General features: G+C 47.8%; 1 protein-coding gene across 3 annotated transcripts in view; it reads left to right on the forward strand.

The window, feature by feature from the left end:
• The window catches only part of SEC14L1 (SEC14 like lipid binding 1), a 202,778-nt gene that overhangs the window by 19,306 nt on the left and 164,039 nt on the right, over positions 1–19,433 (forward strand). For 2 of the 3 annotated variants that reach the window (XM_063960441.1, XM_063960443.1), the window contains exon 3: positions 13,119–13,213. In XM_063960441.1, the coding sequence (XP_063816511.1) occupies positions 13,151–13,213 (63 nt within the window). In that variant the 5' untranslated portion in view covers positions 13,119–13,150. Of the gene's footprint in view, positions 1–13,118; positions 13,214–13,379; positions 13,411–19,433 lie in introns of those variants that run through there. The other variant, XM_063960442.1, reaches the window with a different exon arrangement.

The following is a 19,433-nucleotide window of genomic DNA, read 5'->3' on the forward strand; positions in this document are numbered from 1 at the left end:
CATCCACTTAGGACGTTAGAGAAAATAAGAATTTACTCACCGGTAAATCTATTTCTCGTAGTCCGTAGTGGATGCTGGGCGCCCACCCTAAGTGCGGATTGTCTGCAATACTTGTTTATAGTTATTGCCTAACTAAAGGGTTATTGTTGAGCCATCTGTTGAGAGGCTCAGTTGTTATCATACTGTTAACTGGGTATAGTATCACGAGTTATATGGTGTGGCTGGTATGAGTCTTACCCGGGATTCAAAATCCTTACTTATTGTGTCAGCTCTTCCGGGCACAGTATCCTAACTGAGGTCTGGAGGAGGGTCTTAGTGGAAGGAGCCAGTGCACACCAGGTAGTCCTAAAGCTTTCTTTCTCTATCGTCCTAGTGGATGCTGGGGTTCCTGAAAGGACCATGGGGAATAGCGGCTCCGCAGGAGACAGGGCACAAAAAGTAAAGCTTTAGGATCAGGTGGTGTGCACTGGCTCCTCCCCCTATGACCCTCCTCCAAGCCCCAGTTAGATTTTTGTGCCCGGCCGAGAAGGGTGCAATCTAGGTGGCTCTCCTAAAGAGCTGCTTAGAAAAGTTTAGCTTAGGTTTTTTATTTTACAGTGAGTCCTGCTGGCAACAGGATCACTGCAACGAGGGACTTAGGGGAGAAGAAGTGAACTCACCTGCGTGCAGGATGGATTGGCTTCTTTGGCTACTGGACATTAGCTCCAGAGGGACGATCACAGGTACAGCCTGGATGGTCACCGGAGCCTCGCCGCCGGCCCCCTTGCAGATGCTGAAACAAGAAGAAGGTCCAGAATCGGCGGCATGAAGACTCCTCGGTCTTCTTAAGGTAGCGCACAGCACTGCAGCTGTGCGCCATTTCCTCTCAGCACACTTCACACGGCAGTCACTGAGGGTGCAGGGCGCTGGAAGGGGGGCGCCCTGGGAGGCAATGAAAACCTATTTTTGGCTAAAAATACATCACATATAGCCTCCGGGGGCTATATGGAGATATTTAACCCCTGCCAGAATCCGTTAAGAGCGGGAGACGAGGCCGCCGAAAAAGGGGCGGGGCCTATCTCCTCAGCACACAGCGCCATTTTCCCTCACAGAAAGGCTGGAGGGAAGGCTCCCAGGCTCTCCCCTGCACTGCACTACAGAAACAGGGTTAAAACAGAGAGGGGGGGCACTAATTTGGCGTTAGAAATATATAAAAAAGATGCTATAAGGGAAAACACTTATATAAGGTTGTCCCTATATAATTATAGCGTTTTTGGTGTGTGCTGGCAAACTCTCCCTCTGTCTCTCCAAAGAGTTAGTAGGTCCTGTCCTCTATCAGAGCATTCCCTGTGTGTGTGCTGTGTGTCGGTACGTGTGTGTCGACATGTATGAGGACGATGTTGGTGAGGAGGCGGAGCAATTGCCTGTAATGGTGATGTCACTCTCTAGGGAGTCGACACCGGAATGGATGGCTTATTTAGGGAATTACGTGATAATGTCAACACGCTGCAAGGTCGGTTGACGACATGAGACGGCCGACAAACAATTAGTACCGGTCCAGACGTCTCAGAAACACCGTCAGGGGTTTTAAAACGCCCGTTTACTTTAGTCGGTCGACACAGACACAGACACGGACACTGAATCCAGTGTCGACGGTGAATAAACAAACGTATTCCTTATTAGGGCCACACGTTAAGGGCAATGAAGGAGGTGTTACATATTTCTGATACTACAAGTACCACAAAAGAGGGTATTATGTGGGATGTGAAAAAACTACCGTAGTTTTTCCTGAATCAGATAAATTAAATGAAGTGTGTGATGATGCGTGGGTTCCCCCCGATAGAAAATATGGGCGGTATACCCTTTCCCGCCAGAAGTTAGGGCGCGTTGGGAAACACCCCTTAGGGTGGATAAGGCGCTCACACGCTTATCAGAACAAGTGGCGGTACCGTCTATAGATAGGGCCGTCCTCAAGGAGCCAGCTGACAGGAGGCTGGAAAATATCATAAAAAGTATATACACACATACTGGTGTTATACTGCGACCAGCGATCGCCTCAGCCTGGATGTGCAGAGCTGGGGTGGCTTGGTCGGATTCCCTGACTAAAAATATTGATACCCTTGACAGGGACAGTATTTTATTGACTATAGAGCATTTAAAGGATGCATTTCTATATATGCGAGATGCACAGAGGGATATTTGCACTCTGGCATCAAGAGTAAGTGCGATGTCCATATCTGCCAGAAGATGTTTATGGACACGACAGTGGTCAGGTGATGCAGATTCCAAACGGCACAAAGGTGTATTGCCGTATAAAGGAAGAGGAGTTATTTGGGGTCGGTCCATCGGACCTGGTGGCCACGGCAACTGCTGGAAAATCCACCGTTTTTTACCCTAAGTCACATCTCTGCAGAAAAAGACACCGTCTTTTCAGCTTCAGTCCTTTCGTCCCTATAAGAGTCATATCTGCCCAGGGATAGAGGAAAGGGAAGAAGACTGCAGCAGGCAGCCCATTCCCAGGAACAGAAGCGTTCCACCGCTTCTGACAAGCTCTCAGCATGACGCTGAGACCGTACAGGACCCCTGGATCCTACAAGTAGTATCCCAGGGGTACAGATTGGAATGTCGAGACGTTTCCCCTGCGCAGGCTCCTGAAGTCTGCTTTACCAAGGTCTCCCTCCGACAAGGAGGCAGTATGGGAAACAATTCACGAGCTGTATTCCCAGCAGGTGATAATTAAATTACCCCTCCTACAACAAGAAAAGGGGTATTATTCCACACTATATTGTGGTACTGAAGCCAGAAGGCTAGGTGAGACCTATTCTAAATCTAAAAAAATTTGAACACTTACAAAGGTTCAAATCAAGATGGAGTCACTCAGCGCAGTGATAACGAACCGGGAAGAAGGGGACTATATGGTGTCCCGAGACATCAGGGATGCTTACCTCCATGTCCCAAATTTGCCCTTATCACTAAGGGTACCTCAGGTTCGTGGTACATAACTGTCACTATCAGTTTCAGACGCTGCCGTTTGGATTGTCCACGGCACCCCGGGTCTTTACCAAGGTAATGGCCGAAATGATGGTTCTTCTTCGAAGAAAAGGCGTCTTAATTACCCCTTACTTGGACGATCTCCTGATAAGGGCAAAGTCCAGGGAACAGTTGGAGGTCGGAGTAGCACTATCTCGGATACTGTTACAACAGCAGGGGTGGATTCTAAATATTCCAAAATCGCAGCTGATCCCGACAACAAGTCTCCTGTGCTTAGGGATGATTCTGGACACAGTCCAGAAAAAGGTGTTTCTCCCGGAAGAGAAAGCCAGGGAGTTATCCGAGCTAGTCAGGAACCTCCTAAAATCAGTGCATCATTGCACAAGGGCCATGGTAAAAAAATGGTGACTTCCTTCGAAGCAATTCCAGTCGGCAGATTTCATGCAAGAACTTTTCAGTGGGATCTGCTGGACAAATGGTCCGGATCGCATCTTCAGATGCATCAGCGGATAACCCTATATCCAAGGACAAGGGTGTCTCTCCTGTGGTGGTTACAGAGTGCTCATCTTCTAGAGGGCCGCAGATTCGGCATTCAGTTTTGGATGTTGGTGACCACGGAGGCCAGCCCGAGAGGCTGGGGAGCAGTCACACAAGGAAAAAATTTCCAGGGAGTGTGATCAAGTCTGGAGACTTTTCTCCACATAAATATAGCTAAGGGTAAATTTATAATGCTCTAAGCTTAGCAAGACCTCTGCTTCAAGGTCAGCCGGTATTGATCCAGTGGAATAAAACATCACGGCAGTCGCCCACGTAAATAGACAGGGCGGCACAAGAAGCAGGAGGGCAGTGGCAAAAACTGCAAGGACTTTTCGCTGGGCGGAAAATCATGTGATAGCACTGTCAGCAGTGTTTCATTCCGGGAATGGAAACTGGGAAGCAGACTTCCTCAGTAGGCACGACCTCCACCCGGCAGAGTGGGAACTTCATGGGGAAGTTTTCCACATGATTGTAAACCATTGGGAATTACCAAAGGTGGACATGATGGCGTCCCGTCTGAACAAAAAACGGGACAGGTATTGCGCCAGGTTAAGAGACCCTCAGGCAATAGCTGTGGACGTTCTGGTAACACCGTGGGTGTACCAGTCGGTGTATGTGTTCCATCCTCTGCTTTTCATACCTAAGGTACTGAGAATTATAAGACGTAGAGGAGTAAGAACTATACTCATGGCTCCGGATTGGCCAAGAAGGACTTGGTACCCGGAACTTCAAGAGATGCTCACAGAGGACTTATGGCCTCTGCCGCTAAGAAGGGACTTGTTTCAGCAAGTACCATGTCTGTTCCAAGACTTACCGCAACTGCGTTTGACGGCATGGCGGTGGAACGCCGGATCCTAAGGGAAAAGGCATTCAGGAAGAGGTCATTCCTACCCTGGTCAAAGCCAGAAAGGAGGTGACCGCACAACATTATCACCACATGTGGCGAAAATATGTTGCGTGGTGTGAGGCCAGGAAGGCCCCACGAAGAAATTTCAACTCGGTCGATTCCTGCATTTCCTGCAAACAGGAGTGTCTATGGGCCTCAAATTGGGGTCCATTAAGGTTCAAATTTCGGCCCTGTCGATTTTTCTTCCAGAAAGAATTGGCTTCAGTTCCTGAAGTCCAGAAGTTTGTCAAGGGAGTATTGCATATACAACCCCCTTTTGTGCTTCCAGTGGCACTGTGGGATCTCAACGTAGTTCTGGGATTCCTCAAAACACATTGGTTTAAAACCAGTCAAATCTGTGGATTTGAAGCATCTCACATGAAAAGTGAACATGCTCTTGGACCTGGCCTGGACCAGGCGAGTGTCAAATTGGTGGTTTTTTCTCAAAAAAGCCCATATCTGTTTGTCCATTCGGACAGGGCAGAGCTGCGGACTCGTCCCCAGTTCTCTCCCTAAGGTGGTGTCAGTGTTTCACCTGAACCAGCTTATTGTGGTGTCTTGCGCCTACTAGGGACTTGGAGGACTCCAAGTTGCTAGATGTGGTCAGGGCCCTGAAAATATAGGTTCCAGGACGGCTGGAGTCAGGAAAACTGACTTGCTGTTATCCTGTATGCACCCAACAAACTGGGTGCTCTTGCTTCTAAGCAGACTTTTGCTAGTTGGATGTGTAATACAATTCAGCTTGCACATTCTGTGGCAGGCCTGCCACAGCCAAAATATGTAAATGCCCATTCCACAAGGAAGGTGGGCTCATCTTGGGCGGCTGCCCGAGGGGTCTCGGCTTTACAACTTTGCCGAGCGGCTATTTAGTCAGGGGCAAACACGTTTGTAAAATCCTACAAATTTGATAACCTGGCTAAGGAGGACCTGGAGTTCTCTCATTCGGTGCTGCAGAGTCATCCGCACTCTCCCGCCCGTTTGGGAGCTTTGGTATAATCCCCATGGTCCTTTCAGGAACCCCAGCATCCACTAGGACGATAGAGAAAATAAGAATTTACTTACCGATAATTCTATTTCTCGGAGTCCGTAGTGGATGCTGGGCGCCCATCCCAAGTGCGGATTATCTGCAATACTTGTACATAGTTACAAAAATCGGGTTATTATTGTTGTGAGGCATCTTTCAGAGGCTCCGCTGTTATCATACTGTTAACTGGGTTCAGATCACAGGTTGTACAGTGTGATTGGTGTGGCTGGTATGAGTCTTACCCGGGATTCATAAATCCTTCCTTATTGTGTACGCTCGTCCGGGCACAGTATCCTAACTGAGGCTTGGAGGAGGGTCATAGGGGGAGGAGCCAGTGCACACCACCTGATCCTAAAGCTTTACTTTTTGTGCCCTGTCTCCTGCGGAGCCGCTATTCCCCATGGTCCTTTCAGGAACCCCAGCATCCACTACGGACTCCGAGAAATAGAATTATCGGTAAGTAAATTCTTATTTTAGTTGTGCCCAGTCTCCTGCGGAGCCGCTAATCCCCATGGTCCTTACGGAGTCCCCAGCATCCACTACGGACTACGAGAAATAGATTTACAGGTGAGTAAAATCTTATTTTTGGCACATGAACGCGCACATCCCGTGTTCATGTGCGGTCTGAAAGGGGTCCAGGGTTAAAATACCAGATCGAGTGACCCAGTATTTCAACCCTGCTCTTGAGCAGGGTTAAACATGTGTTCAACCCGGATCACTGTGTGGTGTGAACGGGACCGAGTGGATGCTACCCGTTTCCCTTTCACTCTCTATATACGGGCGGCACAAGGAGATCATGTGATCACCAAGCGCTGCGTCACCGGCAATATGCCAGGCTGCTGACTGCGGTGGGAAAGGTGCCTGAGGTGGGTCGCACCCTGGGAGCTCCCGTGTCTGGCTCCAAGGTGCGACCCGCTTTAGGCAGTGTGAAAGGGGTATTACATATTTCTCTAACGTCCTAAGTGGATGCTGGGGACTCCATAAGGACCATGGGGAATAGCGGCTCCGCAGGAGACTGGGCACATCTAAAGAAAGCTTTAGGACTATCTGGTGTGCACTGGCTCCTCCCCCTATGACCCTCCTCCAAGCCTCAGTTAGATCTCTGTGCCCGAACGAGAAGGGTGCACACTAGGGGCTCTCCTGAGCTTCTTAGTGAAAGTTTTAGATTAGGTTTTTTATTTTCAGTGAGACCTGCTGGCAACAGGCTCACTGCATCGAGGGACTAAGGGGAGAAGAAGCGAACTCACCTGCGTGCAGAGTGGATTGGGCTTCTTAGGCTACTGGACATTAGCTCCAGAGGGACGATCACAGGCCCAGCTTGGATGGGTCCCAGAGCCGCGCCGCCGGCCCCCTTACAGAGCCAGAAGGCAGAAGAGGTCCGGAAAATCGGCGGCAGAAGACGTCCTGTCTTCAACAAGGTAGCGCACAGCACTGCAGCTGTGCGCCATTGCTCTCAGCACACTTCACACTTCGGTCACTGAGGGTGCAGGGCGCTGGGGGGGGGGGGGCGCCCTGAGACGCAATAAAAACACCTTGGATGGCAAAAAAATGCATCACATATAGCTCCTGGGCTATATGGATGCATTTAACCCCTGCCAGAATCCATAAAAAAGCAGGAGAAAAGTCCGCGAAAAAGGGGCGGAGCCTGTCTCCTCAGCACACTGGCGCCATTTTCCCTCACAGCTCCGTTGGAGGGAAGCTCCCTGTCTCTCCCCTGCAGTCACTACACTACAGAAAGGGTTAAAAAAAGAGAGGGGGGCACTAATTAGGCGCAGTATTAACTATACAGCAGCTATAAGGGGAAAAACACTTATATAAGGTTATCCCTGTATATATATAGCGCTCTGGTGTGTGCTGGCAAACTCTCCCTCTGTCTCCCCAAAGGGCTAGTGGGGTCCTGTCCTCTATCAGAGCATTCCCTGTGTGTGTGCGCTGTATGTCGGTACTTTTGTGTCGACATGTATGAGGAGAAAAATGATGTGGGGACGGAGCAGATTGCCTGTAATAGTGATGTCACCCCCTAGGGGGTCGACACCTGAGTGGATGAACTGTTGGAAGGAATTACGTGACAGTGTCAGCTCTGTATAAAAGACAGTGGTCGACATGAGACAGCCGGCTACTCAGCTTGTGCCTGTCCAGACGTCTCATAGGCCGTCAGGGGCTCTAAAGCGCCCGTTACCTCAGATGGCAGATATAGACGCCGACACGGATACTGACTCCAGTGTCGACGGTGAAGAGACGAATGTGACTTCCAGTAGGGCCACACGTTACATGATTGAGGCAATGAAAAATGTTTTACACATTTCTGATAATACGAGTACCACCAAAAAAGGGGTATTATGTTCGGTGAGGAAAAACTACCTGTAGTTTTCCTGAATCTGAGAAATTAAATGAGGTGTGTGATGATGCGTGGGTTTCCCCCGATAACAACGGATAATTTCTAAAATGTTATTGGCATTATATCCTTTCCAGCCAGAGGTTAGGGTGCGTTGGGAAACACCCCCTAGGGGGGATAAAGCGCTCACACGCTTGTAAGGGCTCTACCTTCGCCTGAGATGGCCGCCCTTAAGGATCCTGCTGATAGAAAGCAGGAGGGTATCCTAAAAGGTATTTACACACATACTGGTGTTATACTGCGACCAGCAATCGCCTCAGCCTGGATGTGCAGTGCTGGGTTGGCGTGGTCGGATTCCCTGACTGAAAATATTGATACCCTAGATAGGGACAGTATATTTTTGCCTATAGAGCATTTAAAAGATGCATTTTTATATATGCGTGATGCACAGCGGAATATTTGCCGACTGGCATCAAGTCTAAGCGCGTTGTCCATTTCTACCAGTAGAGGGTTATGGACACGTCAGTGGTCAGGTGATGCGTATTCCAAACGGCATTTGGAAGTATTGCTTTATTAAGGGAGGAGTTATTTGGGGTCGGTCTTTCAGACCTGGTGGCCACGGCAACAGCTGGGAATTCCACGTTTGTACCCCAGGTCGCCTCTCAACATGAGAAGACGCCGTATTATCAGGCGCAGTCTTTTCGTGGACAAGCGGGCAAAAGGTTCCTCATTTCTGCCCCGTGACAGAGGGAGAGGAAAAAGGCTGCAGAAATCAGCCAGTTCCCAGGAACAGAAACCCTCTCCCGCCTCTGCCAAGCCCTCAGTATACGCTGGGGCTTTACAAGCAGAATCAGGCACGGTGGGGGGCCCGTCTCAATGAATTTCAGCGCGCAGTGGGCTCACTCGCAAGTAGACCCCTGGATCCTTCAGGTGATATCTCAGGGGTACAAATTAGAATTCGAGACGTCTCCCCCTCGCCGTTTCCTAAAGTCGGCTTTACCGATGTCTCCTTCTGACAGGGAGACAGTTTTGGAAGCCATTCACAAGCTGTATTCCCAGCAGGTGATAATCAAGATACCCCTCCTGCAACAGGGAACGGGGTATTATTCCACACTGTTGTGGTACCGAAGCCGGACGGCTAGGTGAGACCGATTCTAAATCTAAAATCTTTGAACACTTACGTACAGAGGTTCAAATTCAAGATTGAGTCACTCAGAGCAGTGATTGCGAACCTGGAAGAAGGGGACTACATGATGTCTCGGGACATCAAGGATGCTTACCTTCATGTCAAAATTTACCCTTCTCACCAAGGGTACCTCAGGTTTATGGTACAGAACTGTCACTATCAGTTCAGACGCTGCCGTATGGATGGTACACGGCACCCCGGGTCTTTACCAAGGTAATGGCCGAAATGATGATATTCCTTCGAAGGAAGTGAATTTTGGTTATCCCTTCCTTGGACAATTCCCTGATAAGGGTAAGATCCAGGGAACAGTTGGAGGTCGGTGTAGCACTATCTCAGGTAGTGTTGCGGCAGCACGATTGGATTCTCAATATTCCAAAATCGCACCTGGTTCCGACGACGTGTCTTCTGTTCCTAGGGATGATCCTGGACACAGTCCAGAAAAAGGTGTTTCTCCCGGAGGAGAAAGCCAGGGAGTTATCCGAGCTAGTCAGGAACCTCCTAAAACCGAGCCAAGTCTCAGTGCATCAATGCACAAGGGTTCTGGGTAAAATGGTGGCTTCCTACGAAGCAATCCCATTCGGCAGATTCCACGCAAGAACTTTCCAGTGGGACCTGCTGGACAAATGGTCCGGATCGCATCTTCAGATGCATCAGCGGATAACCCTGTCACCAAGGACAAGGGTGTCCCTCCTGTGGTGGTTCCAGAGTGCTCATCTTCTAGAGGGCCGCAGATTCGGCATTCAGGACTGGGTCCTGGTGACCACGGATGCCAGCCTGCGAGGCTGGGGAGCAGTCACACAGGGAAGGAATATCCAGGGCTTATGGTCAAGCCTGGAGACATCACTTCACATAAATATCCTGAAGCTAAGGGACATTTACAATTCTCTAAGCTTAGCAAGACCTCTGCTTCAAGGTCAGCCGGTGTTGATCCAGTCGGACAACATCACGGCAGTCACCCACGTAAACAGACAGGGTGGCACAAGAAGCAGGAGGGCAATGGCAGAAGCTGCAAGGATTCTTCGCTGGGCGGAAAATCATGTGATAGCACTGTCAGCAGTATTCATTCCGGGAGTGGACAACTGGGAAGCAGACTTCCTCAGCACGACCTCCACCCGGGAGAGTGGGGACTTCACCCAGAAGTCTTCCACATGATTAAAAACTCGACAGGTATTGCGCCAGGTCCAGGGACCCTCAGGCAATAAGCTGTAGACGCTCTGGTAACACCGTGGGTGTACCAGTCAGGGTATGTGTTCCCTCCTCTGCCTCTCATACCCAAGGTACTGAGATTGATAAGATGGAGAGGAGTAAGCACTATATTCGTGGTTCCGGATTGGCCAAGAAGGACTTGGTAACCGGAACTTCAAGAGATGCTCACGGAGGATCTGTGGCCTCTACCTCTAAGAAGGGACCTGCTCCAGCAAGGACCCTGTCTGTTCCAAGACTTAACGCGGCTGCGTTTGACGGCATGGCGGTTGAACGCCGGATCCTGAAGGAAAAAAGGCATTCCGGATGAAGTCATCCCTATCCTGATCAAAGCCAGGAAGGATGTAACCGCAAAAACATTATCACCGCAATTGGCGAAAATATGTTGCGTGGTGCGAGGCCAGTAAGGCCCGACGGAGGAAATTCAACTGGGTCGATTCCTACATTTCCTGCAAACAGGAGTGTCTATGGGCCTGAAATTAGGGTCCATTAAGGTTCAAATTTCGGCCCTGTCAATTTTCTTCCAAAAAGAACTAGCTTCAGTCCCTGAAGTTCAGACGTTTGTAAAAGGGGTACTGCATATACAGCCTCCTTTTGTGCCTCCAGTGGCACTTGGGATCTCAATGTAGTTTTGGGTTCCAAAAGTCACATTGGTTTGAACCACTTAAATCTGTGGAGTTAAAATATCTGTTGGCCCTGGCCTGGGCCAGGCGCGTGTCAGAATTGGCGGCTTTATCCTGAAAAAGCCCTTATCTGATTTTTCATTCGGACAGGGCGGAATTGAGGACTCGTCCTCAGTTTCTCCCCAAGGTGGTTTCAGCGTCTCACCTGAACCAACCTATTGGTGGTGCCTGCGGCTACTAGGGACTTGGAGGCCTCCAAGTTGCTAGACGTTGTCAGTGCCCTGAAAATATATGTTTCCAGGACGGCTGGAGTCAGGAAATCTGACTCGCTGTTTATCCTGTGTGCACCCAACAAGCTGGGTGCTCCTGCTTCTAAGCAGACTATTGCTCGTTGGATTTGTAGTACAATTCAGCTTGCACATTCTGTGGCAGGCCTGCCACAGCCAAAAATCTGTAAATGCCCACTCCACAAGGAAGGTGGGCTCATCTTGGGCGGCTGCCCGAGGGGTCTCGGCTTTACAACTTTGCCGAGCAGCTACTTGGTCAGGAGCAAATACGTTTGTAAAATTCTACAAAATTGATATCCTGGCTGAGGAGGACCTGGAATTCTCTCATTTGGTGCTGCAGAGTCATCCGCACTCTCCCGCCCGTTTGGGAGCTTTGGTATAATCCCCATGGTCCTTACGGAGTCCCCAGCATCCACTTAGGACGTTAGAGAAAATAAGAATGTACTTACCGATAATTCTATTTCTCGTAGTCCGTAGTGGATGCTGGGCGCCCATCCCAAGTGCGGATTCTCTGCAATACTTGTACATAGTTATTGTTACAAAAATCGGGTTATTATTGTTGTGAGCCATCGTTCAGAGGCTCCTCTGTTATCATGCTGTTAACTGGGTTCAGATCACAGGTTATACGGTGTGATTGGTGTGGCTGGTATGAGTCTTACCCGGGATTCAAAATCCTTCCTTATTGTGTACGCTCGTCCGGGCACAGTATCCTAACTGAGGCTTGGAGGAGGGTCATAGGGGGAGGAGCCAGTGCACACCAGATAGTCCTAAAGCTTTCTTTAGATGTGCCCAGTCTCCTGCGGAGCCGCTATTCCCCATGGTCCTTATGGAGTCCCCAGCATCCACTACGGACTACGAGAAATAGAATTATCGGTAAGTAAATTCTTATTTTTAATATTGGGGAGGTATTTCTGGGTGTGTGGGCAGAGCTGTAGAAGGGGTAACCAAAGAAGTTTTTTTTCACCCACTGCCCCACCAATTATATTTCCACTGTGCCACGACTTAATAAAAAATTAATTATAATGGGTTCAGAAATTTATCTATATCTATCTATCTATCTATCTATCTATCTATCTATCTATCTATCTATCTATCTATCTATCTATCTATCTTTATGAACCCATTATAGTTATTTTTTTATTCAGTTGGTGGCACAGTGGGTGAAAAACTTAATTGGTGGGTCAGTGGGAGAAATGAATACAGAGACACTGAGCAGCTCCCGTTAGTGGCTCAGCTAAAAAGGAGCCGCTGCCTGGGAGGTGAGCAATGTCACAGCGTGAACATCGCTCATCGCGGCTCCATACACACATGCCGTGATGAGCGATGTCACAAGTGACATTGCTCACATTGAGCATGTTGCACGGGCGACCACCAACCTGCAATCAACAAGTGCAGGTGCGCGCATCGTTGATTGCAGGACCATACACACTAGACGATGTGAACGGTATATCATTCACAATCGTCGTTATTGTTTACATCTGCAGAAGATATCGTCTAGTGTGTATGGCCCTTTAGATTTGGGTGGGTTATTTTGTTTCTGTGCAGGGTAAATACTGGCTGCTTTATTTTTACACTGCAATTTAGATTGCAGATTGAACACACCGCACCCAAATCTAACTCTCTCTGCACATGTTATATCTGCCTCACCTGCACTGCACATGGTTTTGCCCAACTGCTAAAATATTTCCTGCTGCGATCAACTTGGAATTACCCCCCATGTGCACTGCAGGTGTGGCAGATATAACATGTGCAGAAAGAGTTAGATTTGGGTGGGTTATTTTATTTCTGTGCAGGGTAAATACTGGCTGCTTTATTTTTACACTGCAATTTAGATTTCAGTTTGAACACACCCCACCCAAATCTAACTCTCTCTGCACATGTTATATCTGCCCCCCTGCAGTGCACATGGTTTTGCCTATTAGCTATCAAATTTGCTGCTGCGATCAGGTCTGAATTAGGCCCATAGTGCATTGGGCACCCGCTATCAGTGTGCATGCATTATATAAATAGAATTGTCTCCTAATAATCCTCTTGTATTTATCAAAGCTTTCTTTCACCCGTCTACAGGTTTCTAAAGTGTGCAACAAGATACCGTCACCATGGTGCAGAAGTACCAATCGCCTGTCCGGGTATATAAACATGGCTTTGAATTAATTATGGCTGTAAGTATTCACACTTTTATGCATACGACAAGAAATAATCTGTACTATGCATTACACCTGTTATTACATCATATGTGTGCTCTGTTGTGATGGTGTCTTTAGGTATATAGTAATCAAGTTGTACAGTGTTGTATTCCTAATAACGTTTTATTCTGAACCTTTTCAGGGGATGCCTAGCTTTCCTGCACTTCTCTTTGGTGGGTTCTTGGTGGTTTCTGTATCCACTGCAACAAGGTTATTTCTGTCACTGCTCAAAATAATACAAGCCTTTAGGGTCTGGTTGAAATCTGCCTGCTTTGATGTCATGTAAATCCAGCGCGCAGCCAGTAAAGTAGATTTGCAAAGCTCTTCAGCTGTCTTTCAGGCTGCAAGGCTTTTTCCTGCAATAATTTGCCATGAAAATCCCTTGCAGCTCTGTTAATGTGATTTTCATATATGCTGAACCTTTAGGTGTCAGAGAGATGTGCTGCCTTTCTGATGGGAAGAGAAATGGATGCTGAATATGTTTACGTAAACAATGTATTTTTCTTTTCATATTGCTGTGGGGCATTTGGCTTCCTTTGTATTTTCAAGCTGCCTTTTCCTATCCAAAGCAATCGTAACTAAATTTGAGCTCTACATGCTGCAATCGCATATATTCATTATGGTACAATTATCCATAAAATACGAGAGAAACCAATCCAGCAAACCTCCTATTGACTGTTACGTCCTGTGTTTGCATTTGTTACCAGTTAAATATCGATAAGGTCCCATACACTATAACAATACCACATTCTCCTATTGGCTATGCAAATGGTTCAGGCTGTCTTTCTTATTCTTCCACTGACTTTACTGTATGACTTTTTACTCACCATCATAGATAACCTGAAATATTTGTATTTAATGTTAGGATAAACAGGAGGGTACTTTTCACTTGGAAATCAGTTCTGTTGACGAAAAATGGCTATTTGTCCTTTGTCAGAGCATATGTTATTTAATTGGCTTAAAATTTATTACCAGTTATTTATATAGTTCACACATATTCTGCAGCGCTTTACAGAGAATATTTGCCCATTCTCACCAATCCCTGCCCCAGTGGAGCTTGCACTCTATATTCCCTTTCACATGTATACGCACACACATTCTTGCATGGGTTAATTTTGTTTGGAGCCAGTTAACCTACCAGTACATTTTTGGATTGTGGGAGGAAATCTAAGGACCAGGAGGAAATCCATGCAAGTACGGGGAGTATATACAAACTCCACACAGGGCTATGGTGGGAATTGAATCCATGACCTCAGTGTTGTGAGGCAGTAATGCTAACCATGACACCATCCGTGCTGCCCTAAATCTGCTCTGACCACTCAGAATCAGGCCCAAAATGTTGCAATCTGAGTCAGATGCGCATGTGACTCCGCGTAGAGCGATTTTATGTATTTATTTTTTACATTTTATCATTTTTCTTTTTTACTGCATGTGCCTTTTAACCCCTTCAGTTGTTGTTTTTATAAAAAATAAAAAAATACACACCTCCCATGGTGTGTATTTAAATTGAGGGAGTGCATAGGTTAAAGTGCTGGGGGGCGATCGCCTGCGGGTGAACACCCGCGGGCATCGCCAGCGTCCATTCCAATCAGCATAAACCATTAGTTTTGTATAATAAAAAAAAAATACGCACCTCCCATGGTGTTTTTACATTCAGGGATGAAAAGGGGTGCAGAGGGGCGATCGCCCGCACGGGAACTCCAGCTGCGACACGGGCATCGCCAGCGTCCTAGCTAATTATGGGCCTCCTTGCGGCGCCCGGGAATCAGCATAAACTATTATACGGTTAAGCTGACAGCGCTAACTACCCCGGAAGATTTCGGCCATACCACTGAAGGGGTTAAATTATACATTGCATGCATCCCGTTTGTGTTCCCGGTTGTGTTCCATGCTATTTCAGACGTGCGCACGGAGAAGTACATTGAACATGTGCTGTATATACCTGATCAGTGGCTTAGACGCATGGAGATAAAACTCTAATCCATGCTCTCATTATCTCCCGCATTGATTATTGTAATAGTCTCCTGACCGGTCTTCCCAAACATAGGCTCTCACCACTACAATCCATTTTGAATGCAGCTGCGAGGCTAATCTTCCTTGCCAGACGTTCATCGTCTGCAGATCCGCTCTGACGGTCCCTCCATTGGTTACCGGTATTTTACCGTATTAAATATAAAATACTTTTACTCACATACAAGGCTATTAACCAAACTGCACCAACATACATCTCTTCACTCATCTCAAAATATCTCCCTACCCGACCTCTCCGCTCTGCACAAGATCTACGTCTCTCATCCACACGCATTACTTGTTCACACTCAAAATTACAGGACTTTATCCGGGCTTCACCCACTCTGTGGAATGCCCTCCCACGCCTCTAGTCTCCAAACCTTTAAACGTTCCCTGAAAACTCACCTCTTCAGACAAGCCTATCAAATTCCAGACCCACCCACATAACCTTCAGTGCTTCCCTATCTAATTACATCCTCTGTAGAGTATTCATAACATCACACTGTCTTTCTTTAGTCTCACACCCTCCTGACACTTGGATAACTTTGTGGGGTATCATCATACAACCCATTAAGAACCTAGCAATCTGGTGGACCATTATGCAATAGGTAGCATCTATCCTTGTGTATCTATGCCTATTTCCCTATAGATTGTAAGCTTGCGAGCAGGGCCTTCCTACCTCTGTCTGTCTGTTTTTACCCAGTTTTGTTCTATTACTGTTGTTCTAATTGTAAAGCGCAACGGAATATGCTGCGCTATATAAGAAACTGTTAATAAATAAATAAATCTTATGGGTGTGTTACGGCCGTATTGCTGAAGTGTTTGCGTACACAGACACTTAATCACTCACATTGGAGACCATACCCAGACGGATACCCTTCACCTGCCATTGGACTGGTGCATCTAAAGTGGGCGTCTCGATCCTTGCACATTCGGACACAAATGTACACCAGGAAGGGCTTTGTAGTGGCATTTGCAAAAGTCACAGACAGACTCCAGTCTTCAAGTGCCTTTAAATAAATTATATTGAAAAGTGTACCAGCAAAATACACTTGCTTGTTGTTCTCTGCTGTCATTATTGCCCGGGAGCCAATTTCTGCCCATGTTGGTGGTTTATCCAGTTAATGTGTTACCAGTTGTTTTCAGCTTAGTGAAAACTTGACAAGCCATTGTGATTGATACAGACATGACTGTTGCTCCACAATGTAGGGATAGTAATGAAAATAAGAGAATAATAGACAAAGTCACCAAGACATACAATTTGACAGTATTTCTCTAACGTCCTAGTGGATGCTGGGACTCCGTCAGGACCATGGGGAATAGCGGGCTCCGCAGGAGACAGGGCACATCTAAATAAAGCTTTTAGGATCACATGGTGCGTACTGGCTCCTCCCCCTATGACCCTCCTCCAAGCCTCAGTTAGGTTTTTGTGCCCGTCCGAGAAGGGTGCAATCTAGGTGGCTCTCCTAAAGAGCTGCTTAGACAAAGTTTTTTTAGGTTTAAATCTCAGTGAATCCTGCTGGCAACAGGATCACTGCATCGAGGGACTTAGGGGAGAGATTTCCAACTCACCTGCGTGCAGGATGGATTGGAGTCTTAGGCTACTGGACACTTAGCTCCAGAGGGAGTCGGAACACAGGTCATCCTGGGGTTCGTCCCGGAGCCGCGCCGCCGACCCCCCTTACAGACGCTGAAGATCGGAGGTCCGGAAAGCAGGCGGCAGAAGACTCCTCAGTCTTCATGAAGGTAGCGCACAGCACTGCAGCTGTGCGCCATTGTTGCTACACGTCTCACTGATTCAGTCACGGAGGGTGCAGGGCGCTGCTGGGGGCGCCCTGGGCAGCAATATTAAATACCTTTAGTGGCGAAAAATACATCACATATAGCCATTAAGGCTATATGTATGTATTTAACCCAGGCCAGTTTTCTTAAAACCCGGGAGAAAAGCCCGCCGAAAAAGGGGCGGAGCTTATTCTCCTCAGCACTCAGCGCCATTTTCCTGCTCAGCTCCGCTGGTGAGGAAGGCTCCCAGGATTCTCCCCTGCACTGCACTACAGAAACAGGGTAACAAAGAGAAGGGGGGCATAATTTGGCGATATTGATATATTAAAAGCGCCTATATCAAAAACAACACCTTCTAGGGTTGTTTATATACATTTATAGCGCTTTTGGTGTGTGCTGGCAAACTCTCCCTCTGTCTCCCCAAAGGGCTAAGAGGGTCCTGTCTTCGATTAGAGCATTCCCTGTGTGGCTGCTGTGTGTCGGTACGTGTGTGTCGACATGTATGAGGACGATGTTGGTGTGGAGGCAGAGCAATTGCCGGTAATGGTGATGTCACCCCCTAGGGAGTCGACACCGGAATGGATGGCTTTAGTTATGGAATTACGTGATAATGTTAGCACATTACAAAAGTCAGTTGACGAAATGAGACGGCCGGAAAACCAGTTAGTACCGGCTCAGGCGTCTCAGACACCGTCAGGGGCTGTAAAACGTCCCTTACCTCAGTCAGTCGACACGGGTACCGACACAGATGAATCTAGTGTCGACGGTGAAGAAACAAACGTATTTTCCAATAGGGCCACACGTTATATGATCACGGCAATGAAGGAGGCTTTGCAGATCTCTGATACTGCTGGTACCTCAAAAAGGGGTATTATGTGGGGGGTGAAAAAACTACCTGTAGCTTTTCCAGAATCAGAGGAATTGAATGACGTGTGTGATGAAGCGTGGGTTAACCCAGATAGAAAACTGCTAATTTCCAAGAAGTTATTGGCATTATACCCTTTCCCACCAGAGGTTAGGGCGCGCTGGGAAACACCCCCTAGGGTGGATAAGGCGCTCACACGTTTATCAAAGCAAGTGGCGTTGCCGTCTCCTGATACGGCCGCCCTCAAGGATCCAGCAGATAGGAGGCTGGAAACTACACTGAAGAGTATATACACACATACTGGTGTTATACTGCGACCGGCAATAGCCTCAGCCTGGATGTGCAGTGCTGGGGTAGTGTGGTTGGATTCCCTGACTGAAAATATTGATACCCTGGATAGGGACAGTATTTTATTGACTCTAGAGCAATTAAAGGATGCGTTTCTTTATATGCGAGATGCTCAGAGGGATATTTGTACTCTAGCATCAAGGGTAAGCGCGATGTCCATATCTGCCAGAAGAAGTTTATGGACGCGACAGTGGTCAGGTGATGCGGATTCCAAAAGGCAGTATTGCCATATAAAGGAGAGGAATTATTTGGGGTCGGTCTTTCGGACCTGGTGGCCACGGCAACTGCCGGCAAATCCACTTTTTTACCTCAGACCCCCTCCCAACAGAAAAAGACACCGTCTTTTCAGCCGCAGTCCTTTCGCTCCTATAAAAACAAGCGACCAAAAGGACAGTCTTATCTGCCGCGAAGCAGAGGAAAGGGTAAGAGAGGGCAGCAAGCAGCCCCTGCCCAGGACCAGAAGCCCGCCCCGGGTTCTACAAAGCCATCAGCATGACGCTGGGGCTTTACAAGCGGACTCAGGAGCGGTGGGGGGTCGACTCAAGATTTTCAGCAATCAGTGGGCTCGCTCACAAGTGGACCCGTGGATCCTGCAGATAATATCTCAGGGTTACATGTTGGAGTTCGAAAGGTCTCCCCCTCGCCGGTTCCTAAAGTCTGCTTTACCAACGTCTCCCTCAGAAAGGACGTCGGTATTGGAAGCCATTCACAAGCTGTATTCTCAGCAGGTGATAGTCAAGGTACCCCTCCTACAACAGGGAAAGGGGTATTATTCCACACTATTTGTGGTACCGAAGCCAGACGGTTCGGTAAGACCTATTCTAAACCTGAAATCCTTGAACCTGTACATACAAAAATTCAAGTTCAAGATGGAGTCACTCAGAGCAGTGATAGCGAATCTGGAGGAAGGGGACTTCATGGTGTCCCTGGACATAAAAGATGCTTATCTGCATGTCCCAATTTACCCCTCACACCAAGGGTATCTCAGGTTCGTGATACAAGACTGTCATTATCAGTTTCAAACGCTGCCGTTTGGTTTGTCCACGGCTCCTCGGGTCTTTACCAAGGTAATGACCGAAATGATGGTTCTTCTACGAAGAAAAGGCGTATTAATTATCCCTTACTTGGACGATCTCCTGATAAGGGCAAAGTCCAGAGAACAGCTGGAAGTCGGTGTAGCACTAACCCAGG

The sequence above is a fragment of the Pseudophryne corroboree genome, chromosome 3, assembly GCF_028390025.1.
Source record: "Pseudophryne corroboree isolate aPseCor3 chromosome 3, aPseCor3.hap2, whole genome shotgun sequence".
In the NCBI taxonomy this organism is placed as follows: domain Eukaryota; kingdom Metazoa; phylum Chordata; class Amphibia; order Anura; family Myobatrachidae; genus Pseudophryne; species Pseudophryne corroboree.